This window comes from Phacochoerus africanus, chromosome 7, assembly GCF_016906955.1.
Source record: "Phacochoerus africanus isolate WHEZ1 chromosome 7, ROS_Pafr_v1, whole genome shotgun sequence".
NCBI lineage: Eukaryota > Metazoa > Chordata > Mammalia > Artiodactyla > Suidae > Phacochoerus > Phacochoerus africanus.
Window position 1 is genome coordinate 57,755,834 of NC_062550.1, and position 21,885 is coordinate 57,777,718.

Here is a 21,885-nt window from a genome sequence, read left to right on the forward strand (position 1 = left end):
ACTTGGGTCATTGCTGTGGCGTGGGTTCAATCCCTGGCCTGGAAACTTCCACATGCTGTGGGCACCACCAAAAAAAAAAAAAAAAAAGGAGAGAACTAACTGACCTAAAAAAGGAGAGAATCTTACACATATGTCCACTTAATTTTCTATGTAATTGAAGTACAAGATCAGCAGTGTGACCAGAATCAAATGTAATCCCATATTTGAGTCAGAGGAACCATAAACTTCAAATAAATTTGGGGGCACAGGTACTAATACAGATTACAAAAAGCTTCCAATTCTCCACCCCTCCCTATCTACACAACCTTTCAATGTGGTTTTCCAACTCTTCCCTCAAAAGATGGAGTCCATTTCTCCACTCCTTGAACCAGAGCTGGCCTTGAGATTTTCTTTGGCCAATGGAAAGCAGTGCATGAAGTGATGCTGCCCCAATTCTGTTCTACCATCTCACAAAAGATGATCCTAGACCAGCCAAGATCAGCAAAGCCTCCTGCTTGACCCACAGTTGATCTCAGACAGAAGTAAGCCTAGGTGTTCCCATCCCGGTTCAGGGGTAATGAATGAACCCAACTACTATCTATGACGACTTGGGTTCGATCCCTGGCCTCACTCAGTGGGTTAAGGATCTGGCATTGCCGTAAGCTGTGGTGTACACTGCAGATGCATCTCGGATCTGGCGTTGCTGTAGCTGTGGCATAGGCTGGCAGCAGCAGCTCTGATTAAACCTCTAGCCTGGGAACTTCCATATAACACAGGTGCGGCCCTAAAAAAAAAAAAAAATAGAGTGAGCCTAGCAGAAACTAGATGAATTGCTCAACCAACCCAGGGACGTGTGTTCAGTGATTATTTTATGCCTCTGAGTTTTGGGATGGTTTCTGATACAGCAAGATTAATCGTATCTACTCAACTTGAATGATGTATTACATTTCTCCTTTAATACTTTTGAGGAACTGAAACCAAAAATGGTGAAATATTTCAATCTCAGGGTCTTATACAATGAGGCTGTAATATTAGACCAGGTAGGAACTGATATATACAGAAAGGATTTAGGACCCCATCAAAGAATTTTATTTCTCCCACCAATAACACTGCTTGTTTTCAATCCGGAGTTCCTTTTGCAGCTCCACTGAGAAAGGAACAGCAGCTGGACTGAAAACCATTCATGAAAGAATAACAGGGAGCCTAAATTGACATTGTAAAAATTTGGATTGTTAGGTAAATGCTCCAAACGGGCCTGTGAAAAAAAAAAAAAAAAAAAAGTAGCTGATTCCCTGTCCTTTTATCATTCTTTTCTGAAATATAGAAACTTCTCAGTGTGAACCATATATCCTTCCAAATCCACAAAGGATTTCATTTCTTTCTTGCACACTGTCTTGTACCAACCACCTCTGAGAGTTTTAAGTAAGCTTTTCAAAGTAGATATAGTAAGTATGCATGCCTCCTCCCCTTCCCACTCTTCCGCGTAAGCATGAAAGGTTTAGTGACTTTGACTGGACTAGGGCTGTCCTGCTTTCTACCCGGTGGGGTTGTTCTGAGAACCAAGTGAGAGAGAAGGAGAGGCGAGTATTCAGAAGGAATGTGACCTCGCCTGGCCCACTGCCCACAGCTCTTTGTCCCAGCCTACTCAAGCCACTACTGGTCATGGGCTTGGCCTGGACCAGCCAGCAGCGCATGCCTAAGAAGGCATGTTTTTCAGCACCGTTGCAGAGCCTGAGTGTTAATATTTTTAAATATTTCACACCTATATATTTACACAGTTGCAATTTTCTTATTTCTTTTTAATAATGATAAGAGGTTCTTTTATTTAGCCTCCTCCCATCTAACACCTTCTACAGACAATAACTTATTCTACGTTTAAATTTTTTTAAATCATAAAATATATATTCTCTGCAATCAAGACTGCCTTTTCATTGTCACTCCTGGGTACAGTATATAATATACTGTCTTCCTTATAATTCAGTTCTACCCACCTACGTAAGAGATCCTACTGTTACAATGCCTTGAATTATTCACTACCCTGGAGAATATATTCATGCTAAGTCCTGCCTTTTATCTGCAGCCCTGGACAATAGCTACTTTTTCAAGAAAGTCTTCCCTTGTGCCACTGGGTATTTCACAAATAAGCTGGTTTCCAATTCCTAAATCACAGGGCTTTCTTAAATAGAAAATATTTTAAAAACCATATATATATATAATTAAATGCACATACACCATCAACAATAAAACTTATCGACTATCATGTGTAACTGTGTCTACCTTCAAGAGGTTTAAAATCTACATGAGTTTTTTTTTTTTTGTCTTTTTGCTATTTCTTTGGGCCGCTCCAGCGGCATATGGAGGTTCCCAGGCTAGGGGTCGAATCGGAGCTGTAGCCCCCGGCCTACGCCAGAGCCACAGCAACGCAGGATCCCAGCCGCGTCTGCAACCTACACCACAGCTCATGACAACGCGGGATCGTTAACCCACTGAGCAAGGGCAGGGACCAAACCCGCAACCTCAGGGTTCCTAGTCGGATTCGTTAACCACTGCGCCACGACGGGAACTCCTACATGAGATATTTTTGAACCACTATTGGTAGGCCAGGCATTTGCAGCTGCTTTCTAGCATAAATGACCCTGAAGAGCATTGTCTTATATATCCAATATTATGACCTAGAAAAATAAATACCAATTTCATATGTACACCATGTTTTAGTTTTTCAAAGTTTGTTTGCATAAATTACTCACATCATAAGCCTATAAATAGGTAAGACAAGAATTACTCCCTCTCCATTTTTCATATGAAGAAACCAGGTTTTAATAGGAATGAGCAACTTTCTCCAAGTTATATGGTTAACATAGGTTAAAGGAGCCAAGGTCTGACCCTTGGCTACTTTTCACTTTGCCAGAGTACTCAGTAGCCAGAGGCCTACAGATATGCACACTGTGGTCACAGAACAAAGGGCAGGCTCCTCTTGACCAATCTAAATGGCCAGTAAGGGCCGAAAGCATACTGTGCTTGGAATGCCTAATTTCCTAGGTAAATGCACACTAGACTCTCCACTGGGACAGGTTAGCAACCCTATTAACACTTATTTTTAAAACACAATAAAATAAGTGTGTGGGGGGGAGCTTTAACGAAGATGTAACAAAAGTACTGACAATAATACATGTACATAATCTTATAAATAAATAAACATACAACGAGAATGTATAATCAAAAACTTTTTACTTATTGGGGTGAGCAAATATCTTGAAGAACTCTACTAAGCTAACTGGCTCAAACATCAAAAATACAACTAAGTATATAATGACATAAATTATTAAGGAAAATAACACTGGAAAAATAGAGAAAATATGGATGAGACAATCTGCAGAAGAGACTCAGACAATAAACAGAGAGAAGGATGAAAGGCCAAAATCAGGAACACACATGCAAATTCAAACAAGATACCATTTTTGTCCATTAGATTACTCAAAACTTAAGCCTGATAACCCCAAGCTGGCAAAGATACAGGAGACAATAATTCTGTACATTGCATGATGTGAGAGTAAAATGGTGAAGATTTTTTAGAATTTGGCCTAACTGTAAACCACAGATAAATCTGAAAATGACTGTCAAAGGGCTCCGATAGTTGATCTCACACCAATTCCCAAAGGAATTCAGGGAGTGACTGCACTGTTATCATTTGGGGCTTTCTGATTCATTATGCAGTTTTGCACAGTGTGTCACTTTCTACCACTTTCCTATTTGTGTGTGTGTGACTCTATGCACTTAATGAAAAACAGTGCTTTTAATTAGTCTTATAATTATCCATTTTAATCATTTTAATATTTTTGGACCCCATTTATGGTATTTGGCAGGATTGTACTACATTTACCAAAAGCTAAAATACACACACAGCCTAACTTAGAAATTCCACATCTAACAACTCTTTTATAAAAATATTTGAGTATGTTCACTACAACACTTTCAGAAACAGAAAAAAAAAGGAAAAAACTAAAAGTTCAACAACAGGAGTAGAATGAAATAATTAAAGCATATTTTGCAGCTACTGAAAGAATGGTGTTGACTTCTAACCTCTAATATGAAAAGACCTGGAGTTCCCATTGTGGCTCAGAGGTAATGAATCCGACTAGTATCTACAAGGATCAGGGTTTAATCCCTGGCCTTGGTCAGTGGGTTAAGGATCTGGCATTGCTGTGGCTGTGGCATAGGCTGGCAGCTGTAGTTCTGATTCAACCCCTAGCCTGGGAGCTTCCATGGCCTCAGGTATGGCTCTAAAAAGACTTAAGATATTAAATAAAAAGGAAAAGTCAAAGAAAAGTACATACAGCTCAATGTCGTTTTGGTAAAAATAAATAAAAGCATGTAGGTATGTATGTATTAGATAAATGAAAAGAAAGGGGAGAAGAACAAACACCAAACTCTTGTTACACAGAACCTCGTTTGGGGAGCAGAACATTGGAGAAAGCATCAGCGATTCTACACTACTGTAGTAGGAGAAATAGTAACATTTCCCTAAAAGTCTCCCCTAGAATACATAGAGGTATAGTGCCTACTCTTAAATATTGCCACTGATGACACTGGTTAAACTGCATGAGTTAATCCAAAGGTCTCGTTCACAACTCAGTCAAGTGCTTAAAATCACATACTCACACAAACAAATACACATACATATGAGATTATCTACCCATCCATCTACCTATCCACTCACCTACACATATAATCTTGGGCACTGGCATAGCTACTTGGTTCCTCTGATCTCTGAACTCTGCTATAGCCTTTTACTCAGTTAACTGGAAAGAGCAGTCCTGGTGTAAAATATGAGTATTCTGCAAATTAATTTAGCATAATATCCCAATGATTGGTATCTTTTACTACCAGTTATATTACTCCAATGTGAAACCAGGATGAGCAAAAGCTTAAGGCTTAATTTATTCAGGTACCTCAAATTTTTAAAAATATTTGGGTTTACACTCAATGTCCTGAATTGCTTTTCATTTTAAGGTTTGTGGCTTTCTGATATGAATTCATAGATATTAAATTAAAGATGGTAAATACACCAATAAATCCACCTCCTCACCAAAGCCCTTGCAAATATCATTAACTTACCACAATCTGTTTTCCTGCTGATCCCAAAGTTGGCCTCCAAGTTCTTGAATACAGTGTTATAAACAGCTATTGCTAATCAATTAGAGTTGCAATGCAAGTTGAAGCTTATTTACCATCTCTGGTTGTCCATTACATCAACAGTCTGCAACGAACCACATCTCCTGGTATTCAGTCTTGTGCAATTTTCTCCCACTTTTTATTTTGGCTTTGGTCATGTGACTTGCTTTGGCCAAAAGGACATGAGCACACATAACGCAAGAAGAGGTTTTATAAGCACTTGTCCCCAGGGGCTTGTCTTCTTGGCAGGTTCCCTCCTAGAAGCCAGCTGCCATGTTATCAAGAAACTCTAGATGGACCACTAAGTGATCGGTGGCCATGAGAAAAGACCCTGGATATTCCAGCCACAGCCAAGTTCCATGGGCGACCTCAGTTGCAGCACAGGGAACAGAACAACCTAGCTGAGCCCAGTCATCCCAAAGAAAGGTGAGAAACTATAAATCTTTGTTATAAGCCACTAAGTGTTAAGATAGCTGGTTATATAGCGACAGCTAACTGAAAGACTAATCATCCCTGTTCCAAACAATCTGAATCACAGTAACAATCCACCAGATTCTTCACTGTTATCCTCACGTTTCATCTGTGCCATCAGAATATTTATGGTAGGTATGGATAACAAGGGCGCTATTATACACTACACTCTTACACACTCTCGTTTACTAAGGAAAGAACATAACTGTGTACAGATCTCCTAGAGGGCAATTTGGCAAAATATTAAATAAGGAACCTTTTAAAAAGCTCATATCCTATCCCAATAATTCCAAGTCTAGGAAATGGACATGCATATAAGAATGCTACATAAGGATTTTTCTCACAGCAAAAACCTGGAAACCATATAGCCATCTAAAAATAGAAGGATGATTAAACTATTACATATTCGTAAGACAGAACATCAGAATTATTAAAACAAAAACCCTTCCATTGAATAAATATATGACATGAGAACACAATATAACTTTAATGAAAACAGCATTCAACACAGTAGCAGCAATAAGACCCAAATCTTTAAAAATATTTACACATATATACTGAAATATTAATAGAAATTCTCTCTGCATGATGAGACTGGGTGATTTTTACTTTCTCCTTCTTTATACTCTTCAGTTTTTTCCAAATGTTCTATAATAAAAATGCATTACTTCTATAATCAGAAAGAAACACTTAACATTATAAAACAGGTTGGAAAAAAAGCACACATGCTAAACAAATTTGGAATCATTCTCTGACATTTCTTTACTGAATTTTTTAAAATGCCATAATTAGATTCATCTATATTCTGACAGAATAAACTTATCAAAATAAATGTAGTACAACAGGTGAATTTTCAGAGAAAAAAAACTGACACTAAATTTAACATGTTACTTTCCCTCTATCATTGATTTGTACTCTGAAAAATGGACAAGAAGTGATTCCCTATTTCTTTTCCAGACTATGCCATATTGTCTTATTTTACTAAGTTTTAAATTTTAGGTTGAACGGCTTTACAGTAAATATTTATAAAATGAGTATCATATGCACCTTCAACCAGGTTCTGCAAAAGCTGTTGGAATTAATTCAATATGAAGACGAAAACTATTTTTCATCTCAGAGGCAAATTCTCTCATTTGAAGACCATATCTATCCACAGAAATAATTATGTGTAAAGAATCTCAGTCACTTGGAAGGGACTGGGGATAAAAATCTGTAGAACAGCCATGGGAGGCGTGTAGCGAACAAGTTTTGGTGGCATTAACCAAGCACTGACACTGTTTGAGGACTGTTCTCTAAAGTAGCCAGTGATTTCAGAGGAACCAGAGGAAATCCCTGGGCTCCTGGAGCAGGGGGGAGTTTTGCTCACCATGAGGCTGCACTGACACTTTACAGATGCTCAGGTTCACGGCCTTCCTGGCCCTCAGCCCTGCACATGGTATATAAAGGAGCAGCAGACCTCTGATCACGCAGTCTTCCTTATCCTGACTTCTCACGTGAATCCAGCCTTTCTCTCTAATCACAGATTCTTGGAAGGCTGGCTGATAGTAATCTTGGCTTCAGCCAAAGACGGAAAATTCCTCAAGACTGGCAGGCTAGTCTTTGCTCCAGAGATGGGCATGTGATACAAAGTGGTCAAAAGCCTTGTCTAAGATTTTTTTATTTTGGAATAGAGAAGAAAATTTATCTTCTGGGTTAAAAAGCTTAAAAAGGTGTAATTTGGGGCTGTAGGCAACTTTTTTTTCTGGTTAAGTGGAGAAAAGCTTTCTAAAGTGAAAAACAGTGGGTGAGAAAGAGCCTTGAAGGATTCATTTGTGTCATTCCTGGAATTAATGTGGGAAAAACAGTTTGCTTTTACTTATAAGAGTCGTCTTTGGAACATTTGCAACAATATGAATCCTGACTGGATGACAAGTGAGAAGGAGAAAAATGCCCTGGGATGTTCAGATTTGGGTAATGACTTGCTTTTGTTACAATCTATATTAGGTCATTTCAAACATTTAACTGTCTATTATGATTGGGTGCTGGAAACATAAAGGTGATAATGACACAGTCTCTGCCTTCAAAATAGTCCAGAGGGATGCCCTTGGGTGCATTTGAAATTACTGGCCACTTCACAGAATAATTTCCAAATAGCTAGGAAGCTACTTCCAGGTGGCCCAGGAAAGCTCCGAGTGGCGGTGAACCGCCTATCACCTCACCTCATGAGGGCTACTTTCTGTTTCTCTCAAGCCCCTCTACTACCCACTGATCTCAGTGGTCTGCATCTGCTTTCCTCACATTATTTATGACAGTGGATAGACTTCAATAGTTCCCTTATTCTCCAAACCACAACATCCCAAACTGTGAACGTTTCTAAATGGAAAAGGCACATACAGTGACAAGGTATGGGTTCCCGCTGTCTTCTACCAGGCCTCACAGGTTTCTGCACCATCCTGACTTATCCTGGATCTGGTCCCCCCATCAGTCCTCTGAGCAGACCCTACCTGTCTCTTGGAGGAGCATCAAAGAAGCCAAATTTGAGAAACAGCTAATTTACTAATTTTGGGATAGATAGGTGTCACATGAAGAGAATATTTAAATTTCACAAAGAGCCACATTATAAGGGTTTTTTTGTTTTGTTTTGTGTTTCTTTGTTTTGTTTTGTTTGCCACAGCATGTGGAAATTCCCAGACCAGGGATTCAACTGGTGCCACAGCTGCGATCTGAGCCACAGCAGTGGAAATGCCGGATCCCTAACCTGATGAGCCACCAGGGAATTCCATAAGGTTTCTGAATAGCATGGAATTAAGTTAACTGTCATCATCAAAATTCATCAATTAACAACCATTTATTGAGGAACTACTATGAGAAAGGCTCAGGCTGAGGAACTAAAAGCACAGCAATGAACAAGACTGCTCTTGGAGTTCCCATCATGGCTCAGTGATTATCAAACCTGACTGGCATCCATGAGGACATGGGTTCTACCTTAGGCCTTCCTCAGTGGGTTAAGGATCTGGCACTGCCGTGAGCTGTGGGGTAGGTTGCAGACACGGCTCAGATCCCACATGGCTGTGGCTGTGGCACAGGCCGGTGGCTACAGCTCTGATTAGACCCCTAGCCTGGGAACCTCCATATGCTGCGGGAGTGGCCCTCAAAAGACAAAGAAAGATAGATAGATAGATAGATAGATAGATAGATAGATAGATAGATAAATAAATAGTACATTCTAGGAGTTCCTGTCATGGCTCGGTGGTTAATGAAACCAACTAGGAACCAGGAGGTTGCGGGTTTGTTCCCTGGCCTCGCTCAGTGTGTTAAGGATCCAGCATTGCCGTGAGCTGTGGTGTAGGTCGCAGACACAGCTCGGATCTGGCATTGCTGTGGCTGTGGCATAGGCTGGCGGCTACAGCTCCGATAAGACCCCTGGCCTGGGAACTCTACATGCTGTGGGTGTGGCCCTAAAAAGACAAAAAAAAAAAAAAATTGAAAAAGTACATTCTAAATATACTTTTTGTAAAATAAGGATCAAGGGGTTTATTTAATGTCTCCTCCCCCAACCCACCCCACACCCCTGGAAAAGCTGTTATTATTATTATTATTATTTATTTATTTATTTATTTTTTGTCTTTTGTCTTTTGTTGTTGTTGTTGTTGTTGTTGCTGTTGTTATTTCTTGGGCTGCTCCCACGGCATATGGAGGTTCCCAGGCTAGGGGTCTAATTGGAGCTGTAGCCACCGGCCTACGCCAGAGCCACAGCAACTCGGGATCTGAGCCGCGTCTGCGACCTACACCACAGCTCACGGCAACGCCGGATCGTTAACCCACTGAGCAAGGGCAGGGACCAAACCCGCAACCTCATGGTTCCTAGTTGGATTCGTTAACCACTGCGCCACGACGGGAACTCCCAAAGCTGTTATTATTAAATCAATGCTACTGATGATCACTGACAGTTCAAAACAAATATGGTAGCTGTACCATTAAAAATGTAATCATAATCCTGTTCAGTGTTAAAAAGAAATACAAGGCAAGAATCTAATGAGGGACAGAACTTAATGCTGGCAGGGCTCTATCAGGCCCTCAAAGTCTCATCTTCACACAATAGTCAGAGTGACCCTTTTAGAAGGTGAAGCCAGATCACGTGTCTCTTCTGCTCAGACCTGCAGTGGCTTCGTATCTCCCTACGTGACAGCAACCAACACATGCTGGCCCTTCCTGCTCCAATTCTACCTTCTTTTCCCCACACCCACTCCTCATCACTCCTCTCCTGACCCTCCAAACCTTGCTCTATTTTTTTTTCTTATAGCATTTCTATGCACTTACATTCTATAAACTTCACTTATTTATTATATTTTCTTTGTCTGACAGTCTCCCCCACCATCCCGCTCCCAGAAGGGTACAGTTTTGTGGTCTATTTTGTTTAATGATGTATTCTAATCACTACGGCACGTAATTATGAGTTCAAAATACATTAAAGAGAATTGAAAGGAAAAAAATGCATCAGTGAACAACCGATTAACAGGAAGACTTTTCCACTGGGACTGAAATAATAGTCAAAATCAGTTGGCCAAGCCTTGCTCTCTATCATATAGTAGAGAGTAAGTTCTGCTGCAGTTTTTCTCCTTTTTCTAATTTTCCACATCACACCAACCCCACCCCAAGTCTTTCTTTAGATACGGCAACACTTTCACTCAGGATGTGGTCCAATCTCAAGTCCAAGATGCTATTTATTCTTCATCTTTCAGATGACTTTGCACTGCTCTGAATTTTCAGAAGAAGACGTATTCCTTATGTTTCTGGGAAAGGCCTCTTTCATACTGGGCTGAAGCCTTTCAATACACTTGCTCAAGGCATGATGTATATACTTCACAGCGCTTATCACTCTACAATTATGCATTTGTGATTACGTTATTACTGTCTCTCCCACTAATTTAACTATAAGCTCCTTAAGAGTATGTGGCACACGTACTCAAGTATTTGCTGAATGAATAACTGATGGATGAATGTGACATCCTTGGTTCGGATCTACATACTCTATGGAGATAATGAGGGAGCATGCTGGGGAGAGGTGTAGGAGTTGTGTTTCTTGTTCATGAGGAACAGAAGATAATGTTGGGAGTCCTTTGGAAAGGCCAGATTTTAGCCACTGAAGTGGTATGTCCTCTCAAGATAAGCAGCTTAAAAACCAAACCATCATTAACACCTCCACCTAGAGCTCCCTTATTTTGGTCAAGGGTACCAATCATTCTTTTAGCCACTCAGACACAAAGGCTTCTAAGTAACTTTCCACCTCTCCTTCTCTGACAACCTCCCAGCTCAGCAAGGCTCCCAGGGCCTGTCAGCTCCTCTTTAATATCTTTGATCGATGGTCTCCTTCCTTTCTTTCCTGCTGCTATCAACTTAGTACAAGCAAGTAACTCCCAGATTGTAGCAACCAACCCAGAATGGGTCTCCTTGGTTCCAGGTTTGCCCCTAATCCATGCTGTCTATATTAAACTCTCTCTTAAAACCTTCACTTTGTGCCATTAATGCTATACCAAAAAACATCTGCAATGATTTGTCTAGAAACAAAAATCTCAGCCTGACATTCAAAGGCCAGACACAGTAAAGCTCCAAACAGCATTCCTAGTCTGACTTCCCATTATCCTAGCATTTTCTAAGTTAACATCACTTACCAGCAGGATAGTTATCACTATTCATCACATGCATTATGTATGTCCCCACCCACCATAGATTTATCTTACTAGTCATCTATATCAGCCCATCTGAATTCCCTCCATGCCCTTCAGGCCTAGCTCAACTCCTGCCTCTTCCTTCAAGCCTTTCCAGGACAGCCAAGACTAACTAAGACACCTCTTTCACCTCTGATTTCTTAAGACACCTGACAGATAACGAGCATCATTTTTTACATTAACTCCAATTTACACATACACATCTATACATGTAACTTTCCACCATGAACCCTAACTTTACACATATGTGTTACAGAAAAATGGAAAGGTTCCAGAAAAGAGCATGGGTCCACAAACACTGAGAAACAAACCCGTCTTCCATAGGACAGAAAGAAGACAGGGTTGTTCACATCCTACCAGTCTCTAAGGCTTCCACATATTTGACTCTTCCAACCAATTTTATCTTTTTCTACTCCCCATTTCTTCCTCCTTCCTAAACATATACCAGCTTTCAGAATAAGGAAAAACCAAAGAGGTCTACCCACATTAGGAGAAAAATTATTTGAAGCACTTGAGTTGTGGGGTCTCCTCTTTTTCTATCCTGATTAACTCCTCTAGAGCCTGGAGGCCCAGCACCATCAGCACAGACACCATTTACTCCGAGTATCAAGAGGCCAGGCAGTAAGCTTACGTGGGCACTACAAGAAGACACTGAGGAGGCCTGTTCCCAAGCAATGGTCCGTGGTCCTGGGGCTAAAAAAGACAAGACCCCAAGGTAAAATTCACTATAGCTGGGGAGTTCCTGGCACAGCAGGTTAGGGACCTGGCATCGTCACTGCAGTGGCTCAGGTAGGTGCTGTGGTGTGGGTTCGATCCCTGGCCCAGGAACTTCCACATGCCACGAACACGGCCAAAGAAATAAACAAAAACTAACAACAACACTATAGTTGGAAATCTTGGCACCCTCCCACCTTGAAACCTAAATACACTTTATCACTTTATCACTAGAATACTGTCATTTGTGGTAAACTTTCCTAACAAAACTCTCTGCGTTTCCTTTATGAAGATGCCATTTTAAAATTACATTTGTCTTATTTTGTTGTTGTTGTTGTTTTAACGTCTGTATTTCCTACTAGACCGTAGACTCCAGGAAGGCAGGGTCTTATATCCCCAAACACCTAAAACAGTGCCTAGCACTTACTAAGCACTCCCGAGTGGATGTAAAAGAATCACCGGATTCCAAGATTCTCTTAATATAATACTAGTCCTAAGAGTAAAACTATAATAAACTAGTAAAACTATAATACAGGTTTTTAGAGAGTTAAACAAGTTTTACTTGTAGGTTGGTCTTTGTCTCTTGTTTCCATGAAATGATACTTCTAGTTCCAAGTAACTACTTATGGAGGGATACATGATATAAGACCTGTCTATATGGCCCTGTATTTTTAGGTCTAGAGGGGTTTTAGCCCAGAGACTTTAATTTCAATGCTAGGGACTAAAAGAGAAGCTATATGACCTTTAACCTCTTTAAGCTTCAGTTTCATCATGAAAAAGAGGGGGAGGGTGGATAACAAAAGGCTACTGTGAAGATTAAATTCATTTAATGCTGTGTTGAAGCACCTCACACTAGAGTCCATGTGCCCCATACCTTCTCTCTCTTTTAATACACTGAATGTCTTTCTCTATATTACAAACTCCTTGAAGGCTGAAACCATAGTTCACAGTTGTATCTAATGATCAGCATAAAGTACTTTGTACATAAGGATTACTTATTCCAAAAACTCTGTTATGAACATGAAAAAGAAGAACAATGTCCATGAATTGTCCTGAAACATTATATTGCTTTATCCAATTATAAAATTATATAGCACTACTGTGCCAAACAATTTAAATACCAAACACATTGCAAAGTATTCTAATATTCTCATGGCAGTTATGTTCCCTATCTTCACTCATAGTTTGAATTGTTGTAATTTATGAAGAAACAGATTTTCATCTCACTTGCAACCTTAAATGGCTATTTCATACTAGAATTCCCCTCACTGCAGGTTAGTTTGAAATTCTAAGCACACATTACATACAACTATCACAGATACTAAAATGAAACCTCATTAGTCAAAAATCAAAAACTGCTTTATTTGCATATCTAAGGAAAAGTTCAATTTTCAGAACTTAAAATTTAAATCAAGAAAAAAGCAATATAAAAATATACCACACAAATTTACATACTATTTTATTACCCTGCAAAGATATTTTTGATTCCCAAACCTGCCACATAAGACAATGACCTTTGAATAATCAGAACAAAGTTTCTTACTATTCAGAGAGCATTGTTTTAAGATTTACTTAACACTTTAAATTAACCATCTTAAAGCTATGAAGCACAAAGGAATAGTCAATGACACATCCATTTTAAGCTACCATGACCTGTCATTACAGAGTCATTAAGTATATTTTCAGGGAGTAAGCAGAAAGCTTTATAACCTTCAAATGTGTAAGATTATCTCTTGTACTTTACAGGCTAAGTTATTTGAATATTTAAAGCTATACTTTAAGTTACAAAATCAGTGATAATTTTCATCATTCTTCCTAAAGATAAAAAGCATGATTTAAGTCTTAAAAAGAAATATGGAAACAATAATCAAATTCAAATTCTGTGTATATGTATTTACACATATACATACAAGTAATAAAATAATTTAGAGGCTGGTTAGCTTAAGGCAGCTTTTCTCATAAAAAAAATAAAGCTAAACATCTATCTTTATAATATAGAACTGATTTTCAAATATTAACATTTTCTGGCCACACTGATTTATTTATTCATTGTCTTTTTGTCTTTCCTAGGGCTGCACCCACAGCACATGGAGATTTCCAGGCTAGGAGTCTAATTGGAGCTGTAGCTGCCAGCCGATGCCAGAGACACAGCAACGTGGGATCTGAGCCATGTCTGAGACCTACACCACAGCTCATGACAATGCCAGATCCCTAGGCCAATGAGCAAGGCCAGGGATCAAACCCGCAACCTCAGGGTCCCTAGTTGGATTTGTTAACCACTGAACCAGGACGGGAACTCCTGGCCGAACTGATTTAAAGTAAAATATCTTCTCTATATAACATATTCTGTTTCCTAACTGTAAATGTTCATGAAAGAATGAATTTCAAAAACTGTATAAAGTAAACTGATTGTCCAATTCAACTCTATCCAACTGTCAACTCTGACCAGGTCTTTTCATTAACACTGGTTAGTCAGCACTGTTAACTGTGTGATCCAGCTCCCCCTCAAAGGTTTAAGTATACAAAACACAAAATGCGGGTGACAGAAAGAAAACACAAACCGCTATGGCTCTCCTTATCTCAGGTTATCTACAACAAAGCTTAAAGAGATTAAGTGGTTAAGCCGGATAGGAAAGCTAAGTAACTTTCCACATTTCCCACTTCATCTCTTCTTGGCACTGTGAGTTCATTATTTTGTAGAATACTGTAAATTCCCAGAATAGTACAAAAGTCGAAGAAATCTGAAAGCGGGCTGGAATTGAGAAGTCTCCTTTCCCAGCCAGCCTAATATAAAGATGTGAACACTGAGCTCCAACGTGTGAGAGGGTCAAAGCCACAGTCCTGCCTTAAGACTCCTCCCCACAACAGTGCTCTTCTTACTGCCCAGAGATGCAATCGGTGATGCCAAAATATTACCCAAAGATAAACTCTTCTTGAAAATCCGCCATTTGGAACCAACTCAAATAATCTGAGAGTTAAAGGTACCTCACTTGGGAACTAAAATAGAAACAGCTCTTTTGGCCTCCCTTCTTCTCTGGGAGCCTCCCAGGAACACAAGATTAGGAATAACAAGAGGGGTCGATGTTATCTTTTATTGGCCTCTCATCTTCCCTCTTCCCATGTGAACAAAAACCACCCTGCTCACTACATCACCGCTCTTTCTGATAACTTATTCAATAATCCTTTCTTAATTTCAAAAAGGACCAACAATGAGAAATATATCCACCAACAGTCATCACTTTCCTATTTCAGACCCCATCCTTTCTTCTCTGAACATTCTAAATATAGCTCATGTTCCTTCTGTTTCTCATCCTGCTGTCTCTGCAGACTCTAAGTTCCAAAGGCATGTTTCTGTTGTTTTATTATGTGGTGTGACAATGGAAAGAGTAATTCTCCTGACTATATCCATGATTATAATGAGATTCAGACATGGTAACATGTGAAAGCACTTTGTAAATTGTGAAGTTTAAGATAAAAGTAGTGCCCCTATTATTCTAGAATGATCATGCATCCCCAATTGCTCCTAACAACCTAAGTAAAAAGTTTCTAGGAAATTAAGAGCCTATATTAGAGCTTTAATTCATCTTCAAAGGAATCAGTCTTCTGATAGATCCCAGAAAGGAAAAGCAGTAGCACTTAACATTCAGCAAAGCATGTATTTGTCAATGGTTAGTTTATTTAAAAGATGTTTAATGAGTATATATTTCTATAACATGCTCAATTTTAGAACAAATCACTTTCATGCTATAAATTCTTTATTGCTATTTTTGACACAATGGCCATATATCAATAAAACACGATTAAAACCCAGTCACTTAAAAAACGTATCCTGAGTTAAAATAAAATTATTACAGCTTTAATATTGTCCTCATTTGCATGAGAAACAAACTTAGGCCAGACACTCAAATAAGATAATTTGTTTAAGTCAACATAAAAGAAGTTCTAATCAAAATGGCTAGTAAAACCAGAGAAAACTTGGTCTTCCTAGCAGCTTAGTTCTAAATTTTAAAACATACATATTCAGCCCGCACAGAATAACATTTTGTACTGTCAAACATTCATCTAAGAATGTACACATTCACAGAAATTAAAATGTTATCAAGAATTGGAGTGTTACTCCTATTCTGGAAGATCAACTAGACTTAATGTATAGTAGTTAAAATTATATTGGATAAAAATAAATGAACTCCATTAAACACACACACACACAACTGTTTTTCTTCAGAAATATCAATACTTTGTCCAAAAAAAGAAGCATCCCTTTTCATGGCAATACAAACTCACTTTAATTCAAGATGAAAATCACCATTAAAAAAACATACTTGATGACTCTGCACTTTACTCATATCTTTATTGTTTAGGGTATCTAATAATGCACAGCACAATCTCCAAATAAAAGATGTAAATCAAAAATACCCAGAAAAGGACCACATCATGAAACTATACTCCCCTGCTATATCTTAGTTTTGCTTTCTGTACTTCTATATTCAAAAGCAAGCATTTCTAATACCTATAAATATCCTTAACATCTTATATAAATATTATTCTAAAAAACATTAAAACTATATAGGTGGCTATAATTTCATGGAATTATAGCATCATATTTAAAATGGCACTTAGTAAAGTAAAATGTCTTACTGGGCCCAATGAAACAGAGATACCTTTAGCTAGGTACCTGTTATTAATAAATGACTGGCATCCCAACAAAACCTTGTATGTAAGCATCCTCTTTCAAGCCTCAGTTCCTTAAAATTAAACAAAAAAATCTGAAACAGCAAAAACAAGCTCTTAAGTAAACAGTTTCTAATTTAAAATGAAAATAAAACTACCTTTATTTCCCTTGAGGGATAAAAATTTTCCTACTTAATGCTAACCTCAAAGATTGTGTTTGTCTCCAAGTACTATCAAGCTAATTCTGAATAGAAACTAGTTCAATATTCTATAGAATTAATTTAAAGGTTAGGACTGGTTATTTGTCTCTTGTAAGCTCTTCTGAAAGCCTTTTATTTAAACACAAATGCCAGTAAAACATTTAGATATATATTTTTTAAACATATGTATTTAAGGAAACCAAGGCAAATTACAGTGCTCCAACAGATGTCGGTGAACTATTCAGTATTTGTTTTTACTTTCAGCCTGTCATTGTTCACCAAACTGTAATCTAGCTTTACATCACTTTTGCTACTTATTAATAGCTCTGGTCAAAACACACACAAACAGAATGCACTTAGAAAGAAAAAAAATAATAACACCCTAAAAACAAAATATTATAATGCTCTATCACTCAAGAATATATACAGAAGCACCAAAAATGCAACTGTGGCCATAAATGATCTAATCTAAATCAATGAATGTTCAGGCAAACAACAAGAAAACTAAGAGTGCCATCTTTCTCTCAAAATGCCAACATTCATAAAGCCTAAAGTCAATGCTACAGGATAAACTGTAAGGAAGATACCTACACATACAACTAAACGTTATTCATAACATTCGAATTACCAAGAGAAAAAAAATCATAAATAAAAAACTCACTTTATATAGTATCTTGCACCTTCAAAAGTATATGCTTCTTCCCAGCCAGTAGGCAAATCTAAAAAACATATATTTTACAATTAGTATTACTTCAACAGAAGAGCAAAGTAAGTTTCAAACCATTTTAATTATTCATTTTCATGATCAGCTATTTTCATTTGTTAAGTAGGTTTCCAACCAAAAAAAATTTTTAAAGTGTCAGACTGATAATAAAACTCACAGTGGATATAATACCATTTTGGGGAAAAATGGCAATTCAAATTTAAAGCCACCAGTAAAGTATCAACAATATCAGAGATTATCTGACATAATTACATACTTTGATCAGAGTGGAGAGGAACTATGCCCTGGCATCCAAAAAAAGCAAAGGGATGCTGTCTAATTCTGGATAAATACCCATGACGGTAGGCCAAAAAATCCCCCAAAACCAAAGGTAACCTGGTGCCAGGAAAGGCAGCATGAAAGGTAACACCCATTTCTTCCTAGCTATGTTGTGTTTCTTTTAAGACTATACCTTTCAGCTACATAAGGACATCCATCCAGGAAGTGCCACTGATAAGAAAGAACTTCTTAAGTACTTAATTAGGGGAAAAAAACCTGACATCACATACTTATACATGTATGTTTCCACAGAATTGACTTTAAGAGATGTTAAGTCTCAAGTAATGATCGGGAATAACAGGTGAATTATGGTAACATTTTGTGCTATGCATTGCTTACAAAGGACAAGTGACTTGGATTTAATCATAATACAGCTTTGGAATTAAAAAAAAAAAGAAAAGGCTGATGTGTATAGAAGAAGTCAAAGCCAAGTGAACCAAAGCAGAAAAAAAATCAAGACCATCTCTCAAAAAAAAAAAAACAAACCCGAAATAATATAAATTTTTCTGAGGTGTGAATGTTATCAAAATCTGTGGGGGTAAACAAGGTACAAATTTACATATTTATTAAACATAACCAAAATAAACATGAAATAATTCCAGGAGACGATTAGGCTATATAATCTAAATATCATATTGTCTTTTGCGACATATGTTACCCCCCATAAGGCAAAGAGGCCATCAAAGTTGAGGTAGGTTATACAAAACACTGAAATGTACATTGAAGTCAAAGACTGCACCGGGGAGTGAAATATGACAGTGTATTAGTCAGAAATGCCTTAAAAATGTAACCTCATCATGCTTGCTACACCAGCTTTCCCTTTCCTCCTCCACCTTTTTGCAAATTTGGAGATATTAGTCACTTCACTGAACCCCAGAACTGAACAGAGAAAGCAGGCTTGTTCAAGATCCTGGGAACTTGAAGAGACTCAAAGAATCTCAGAGTAGGAGAGGAAGTATCCTAGAGGGCAAGCTCTACAGGACTGCTGAAGCCGGCCTCACCTTCCACCCAAACTGTTCTCAAGCCTTTCCAACCACCAGAAAGAGAGGCAGGCCAGGAAGAGAACACATGTTACACGTTTCAAAGACAAACAAGTTTCAAGAATATACACAAAGAATGACAAAAGAAAGCCAGACCAGCCCTGAAGCTCCAATCAGCCCTTGGCCAGCTCAACTCACATGCAGCATTCAAACAAGCTACCAAAGGCACGGGTGAGATAGGGTTCCCCGCCAACCCTCTCCATTCAGGGCACCGATCCCCACACGCTGGACACCCTCTAGCACGCCCACCGTTTCCCGGCGGGGCGTGCGATCTCGGGGCCGCCGCCGGGGACTTTAAATCTGGCTGACCAGCAACTGCAGCTGCAAATGCCTCCTCCGACCCCGGCTACTCCTCCAGTGGTAGGAAGGAAAGCGCCCAGCTTTCCTGAGCCTCTAGATCCTCGGAGAGGATCGCAGCACCCCCCAAACTGCTCTCCTCCTCCAGCAGCCACCTACCCACAAGTCCCACCTCGGAGGAGGAAGCCGCACGGAAGGGGGAGGATGTGGATACGTTCTCCCGGCGGACCAGTAGAAGGGTCCCGGGCAGCAGGGAGGGGAGTGGGAAAGGACTTCTTAAAGGTGGAAAGGGATGAAGTGGGGTGCCGGGGGAAGGGGGAGGGATCTACAGAAGGATTCAAGGTGGCTGCTGGAATTAAAAGTCAGACCCAGGTTTCCCGGGAGGGGGGATTCGGCCACCCTAGGGGGGTTGGAGTGACCAGGTTGGGATGGGGGGCAAGTGGCTACCAAACGCGGAGGAGGGGAGGCGTCCAGAGACTCGAGGGAAGTAACGCGGAGGGGCCCCCGCGGCTCCTCTACCTGCGGCCGCCCTCGCCTGCCTCCGCCCCGCCTCGCCGCCTCCCCGGGACCGCGGCTCGGGGCAGGTTGCCGGCAGGAGGCTGGCGGCCCGGGCTCTGCCGCCTCCTCCCGGCTGAGCCCAACTCCACTCGGGCCCGGCCGGGCTCCGCGTTACCTGTGCTCTGCCGCCGGTGCCCAGTGACCACGGCCTCGCCGGTGACGGGGTGCAGCCAGGTGGTGCTCTTCGCTTCCTCGCTGCAGGGGTGAGAGAAGGGGCCGAGACGGGGCGTGAGTGGGGGCGCGGGAGGAGCCCAGGGGGCCGGAGCGGCACAGACCGGCTCGCTCTCCCCGTGTCGCCCGCCTCCCGCCTCCTCCAGGCCCCCGCGCCGTCCCCGGATCTTTACTTGATGAAGAAGACTCGGCCGCCCCGGGTGATCCCGTAAGTCCAGGAGCGGGGCAAGGAACAGATCCACTCCAGGTTCAGATCCGCCGCCATGTCTGATCCCCAGCCGCCGCCGCCGCCGCCTTCTGCTGCCGCCGCGGCTGCCGAGGGAGGAGGGAGCGAGCGAGCGAACGAGAGAAGGGAGCGCGGAGCGAGCGCGGCCCGAGCGCGCCTTCCCGGCCCGGCGCGCCCCCGCGCGCGCCCTACCGCCTCGGGCGGCGCCCGCCCCAACGCCCCGGCTGGGTCAGGCCCGCGCCGCCGCCCCTCCGCATCCTCCGCGGCCGCCGGCCGGCCGCCCCGCCGCGCGCTCGGGGGATGGGCGAGCGGCGCCGCGCCCCGCAACCAGACCCCTCCCTCCCGCACCCTCCTCCGCCCCCGCCGCCGGAGCGAAGGTTCAGAGATCGATTTTTTTTTTTTTTTTTAAAAAGGAAAAAAAAAAAACCACACAGAAAAAACGCGTTCTGCTCCTCGGGCTTTGCCTGAAGGCTTCACAGCCCTGAGCGTGATTCAAAGAGAGTGTAATCCACGCTCCCCTGAATGCTCTCTCTTTAAAACAACAGAAAAACAGCATCTGAGCTTTGTTTTATAAGAGCTATTGGATATCCAAGAGGTTAAAAAAAATTATATATATGTATATGTATATATATATATATATATATATATATACACACACACACACACACACATACATATAGCTTTAGAATAGAGAGCTGTTTTTGTTGAAGCACACGGAAGGTTTCTCCTGTATGTGTTCTGTGTACCAGATATCAAAGATTTGATTAGTTGCGGTGAAATCCATGAAATATGAGTGGATTCAGGCTTGACAAAACAAGTTTGCCTCTTCCTAGATCCCTTAAATCATATAATGTTTTGTAAAATACAAACTTGTCTTTTTTCTTCTTTTTTTTAAGATTCATTTATTCATTAATCTGGGTTTCTTTCTCCTATCTTGTAAATTACAATAATGGCTAACTTTACAGAGTCTTTGTAACTGTGTATGTTAAGTCCCCACAATAGCCTATAGATATAATCCCCATTTTACAGATGGGAAAAATAAAGTTTAAAGAAACAGAACTTGCTCAAGGTCACAGTACTAAGTGGCAAAGTCTGGATTCAAACTGGCTTTAATATTTCAAAAGTCTGTCTGTATGTAATTACATTCTATACCTGTTTTAAAAGTTTTGTCCCCTCCCCACCTTGGTTCTTTGAAAGAGAGAAGGGCAGATTTCACTGCAACTAAGCTCTCCCTTAACACCAGCTAAGAGCACCGGACTCCTCATTGTTTGGTGCTCAGCCACACTTGGAATTGCTTCTGTGTCTCTGCAGCAAGATGACTCATGCCAACAGGATACACAGCTCACTAATATTAGTACTACTTGTATTCTTACAGCACTTTTTTCTGACCAGTTTTTCGGGCCTCTGAAAATATCTTGCTCATCTTCCCAATTGCCCAAAGAGGCAAATAATCTTTTTCAACTGTTATGGAAATTAAGGCACAGAAAGGGTAAATGACCTTGGACAAAGCCAGATCCAGCACCTCAGGTGGGGCCTAGAGGAGAATGCAGTTTCATTGGACTTTTTCTCTCATACTCTAATTCCCCAAGGCCATTCTGTCTTTGGTGAAAAGAAGTCGGCAATTACTGCTATGATT

The 21,885-nt window shown here is 40.5% G+C and overlaps 1 protein-coding gene across 8 annotated transcripts in view; it reads right to left on the bottom strand.

The window, feature by feature from the left end:
* PLEKHA5 (pleckstrin homology domain containing A5) overlaps positions 1-20,391 on the bottom strand; it is a 253,986-nt gene extending 233,595 nt beyond the window's left edge. For 3 of the 8 annotated variants that reach the window (XM_047787463.1, XM_047787455.1, XM_047787456.1), the window contains exons 1-3: positions 20,197-20,389; positions 19,968-20,047; positions 17,577-17,634 (exon numbers count right to left, since the gene is read on the bottom strand). In XM_047787463.1, coding sequence (XP_047643419.1) covers positions 17,577-17,634; positions 19,968-20,047; positions 20,197-20,288 — 230 coding nt within the window. In that variant the 5' untranslated portion in view covers positions 20,289-20,389. Of the gene's footprint in view, positions 1-17,576; positions 17,635-19,967; positions 20,048-20,196 lie in introns of all 8 variants that reach the window. The other 5 variants (XM_047787454.1, XM_047787461.1, XM_047787453.1 and 2 more) reach the window with 3 other exon arrangements.
* Positions 20,392-21,885: the final 1,494 nt, after the last annotated feature.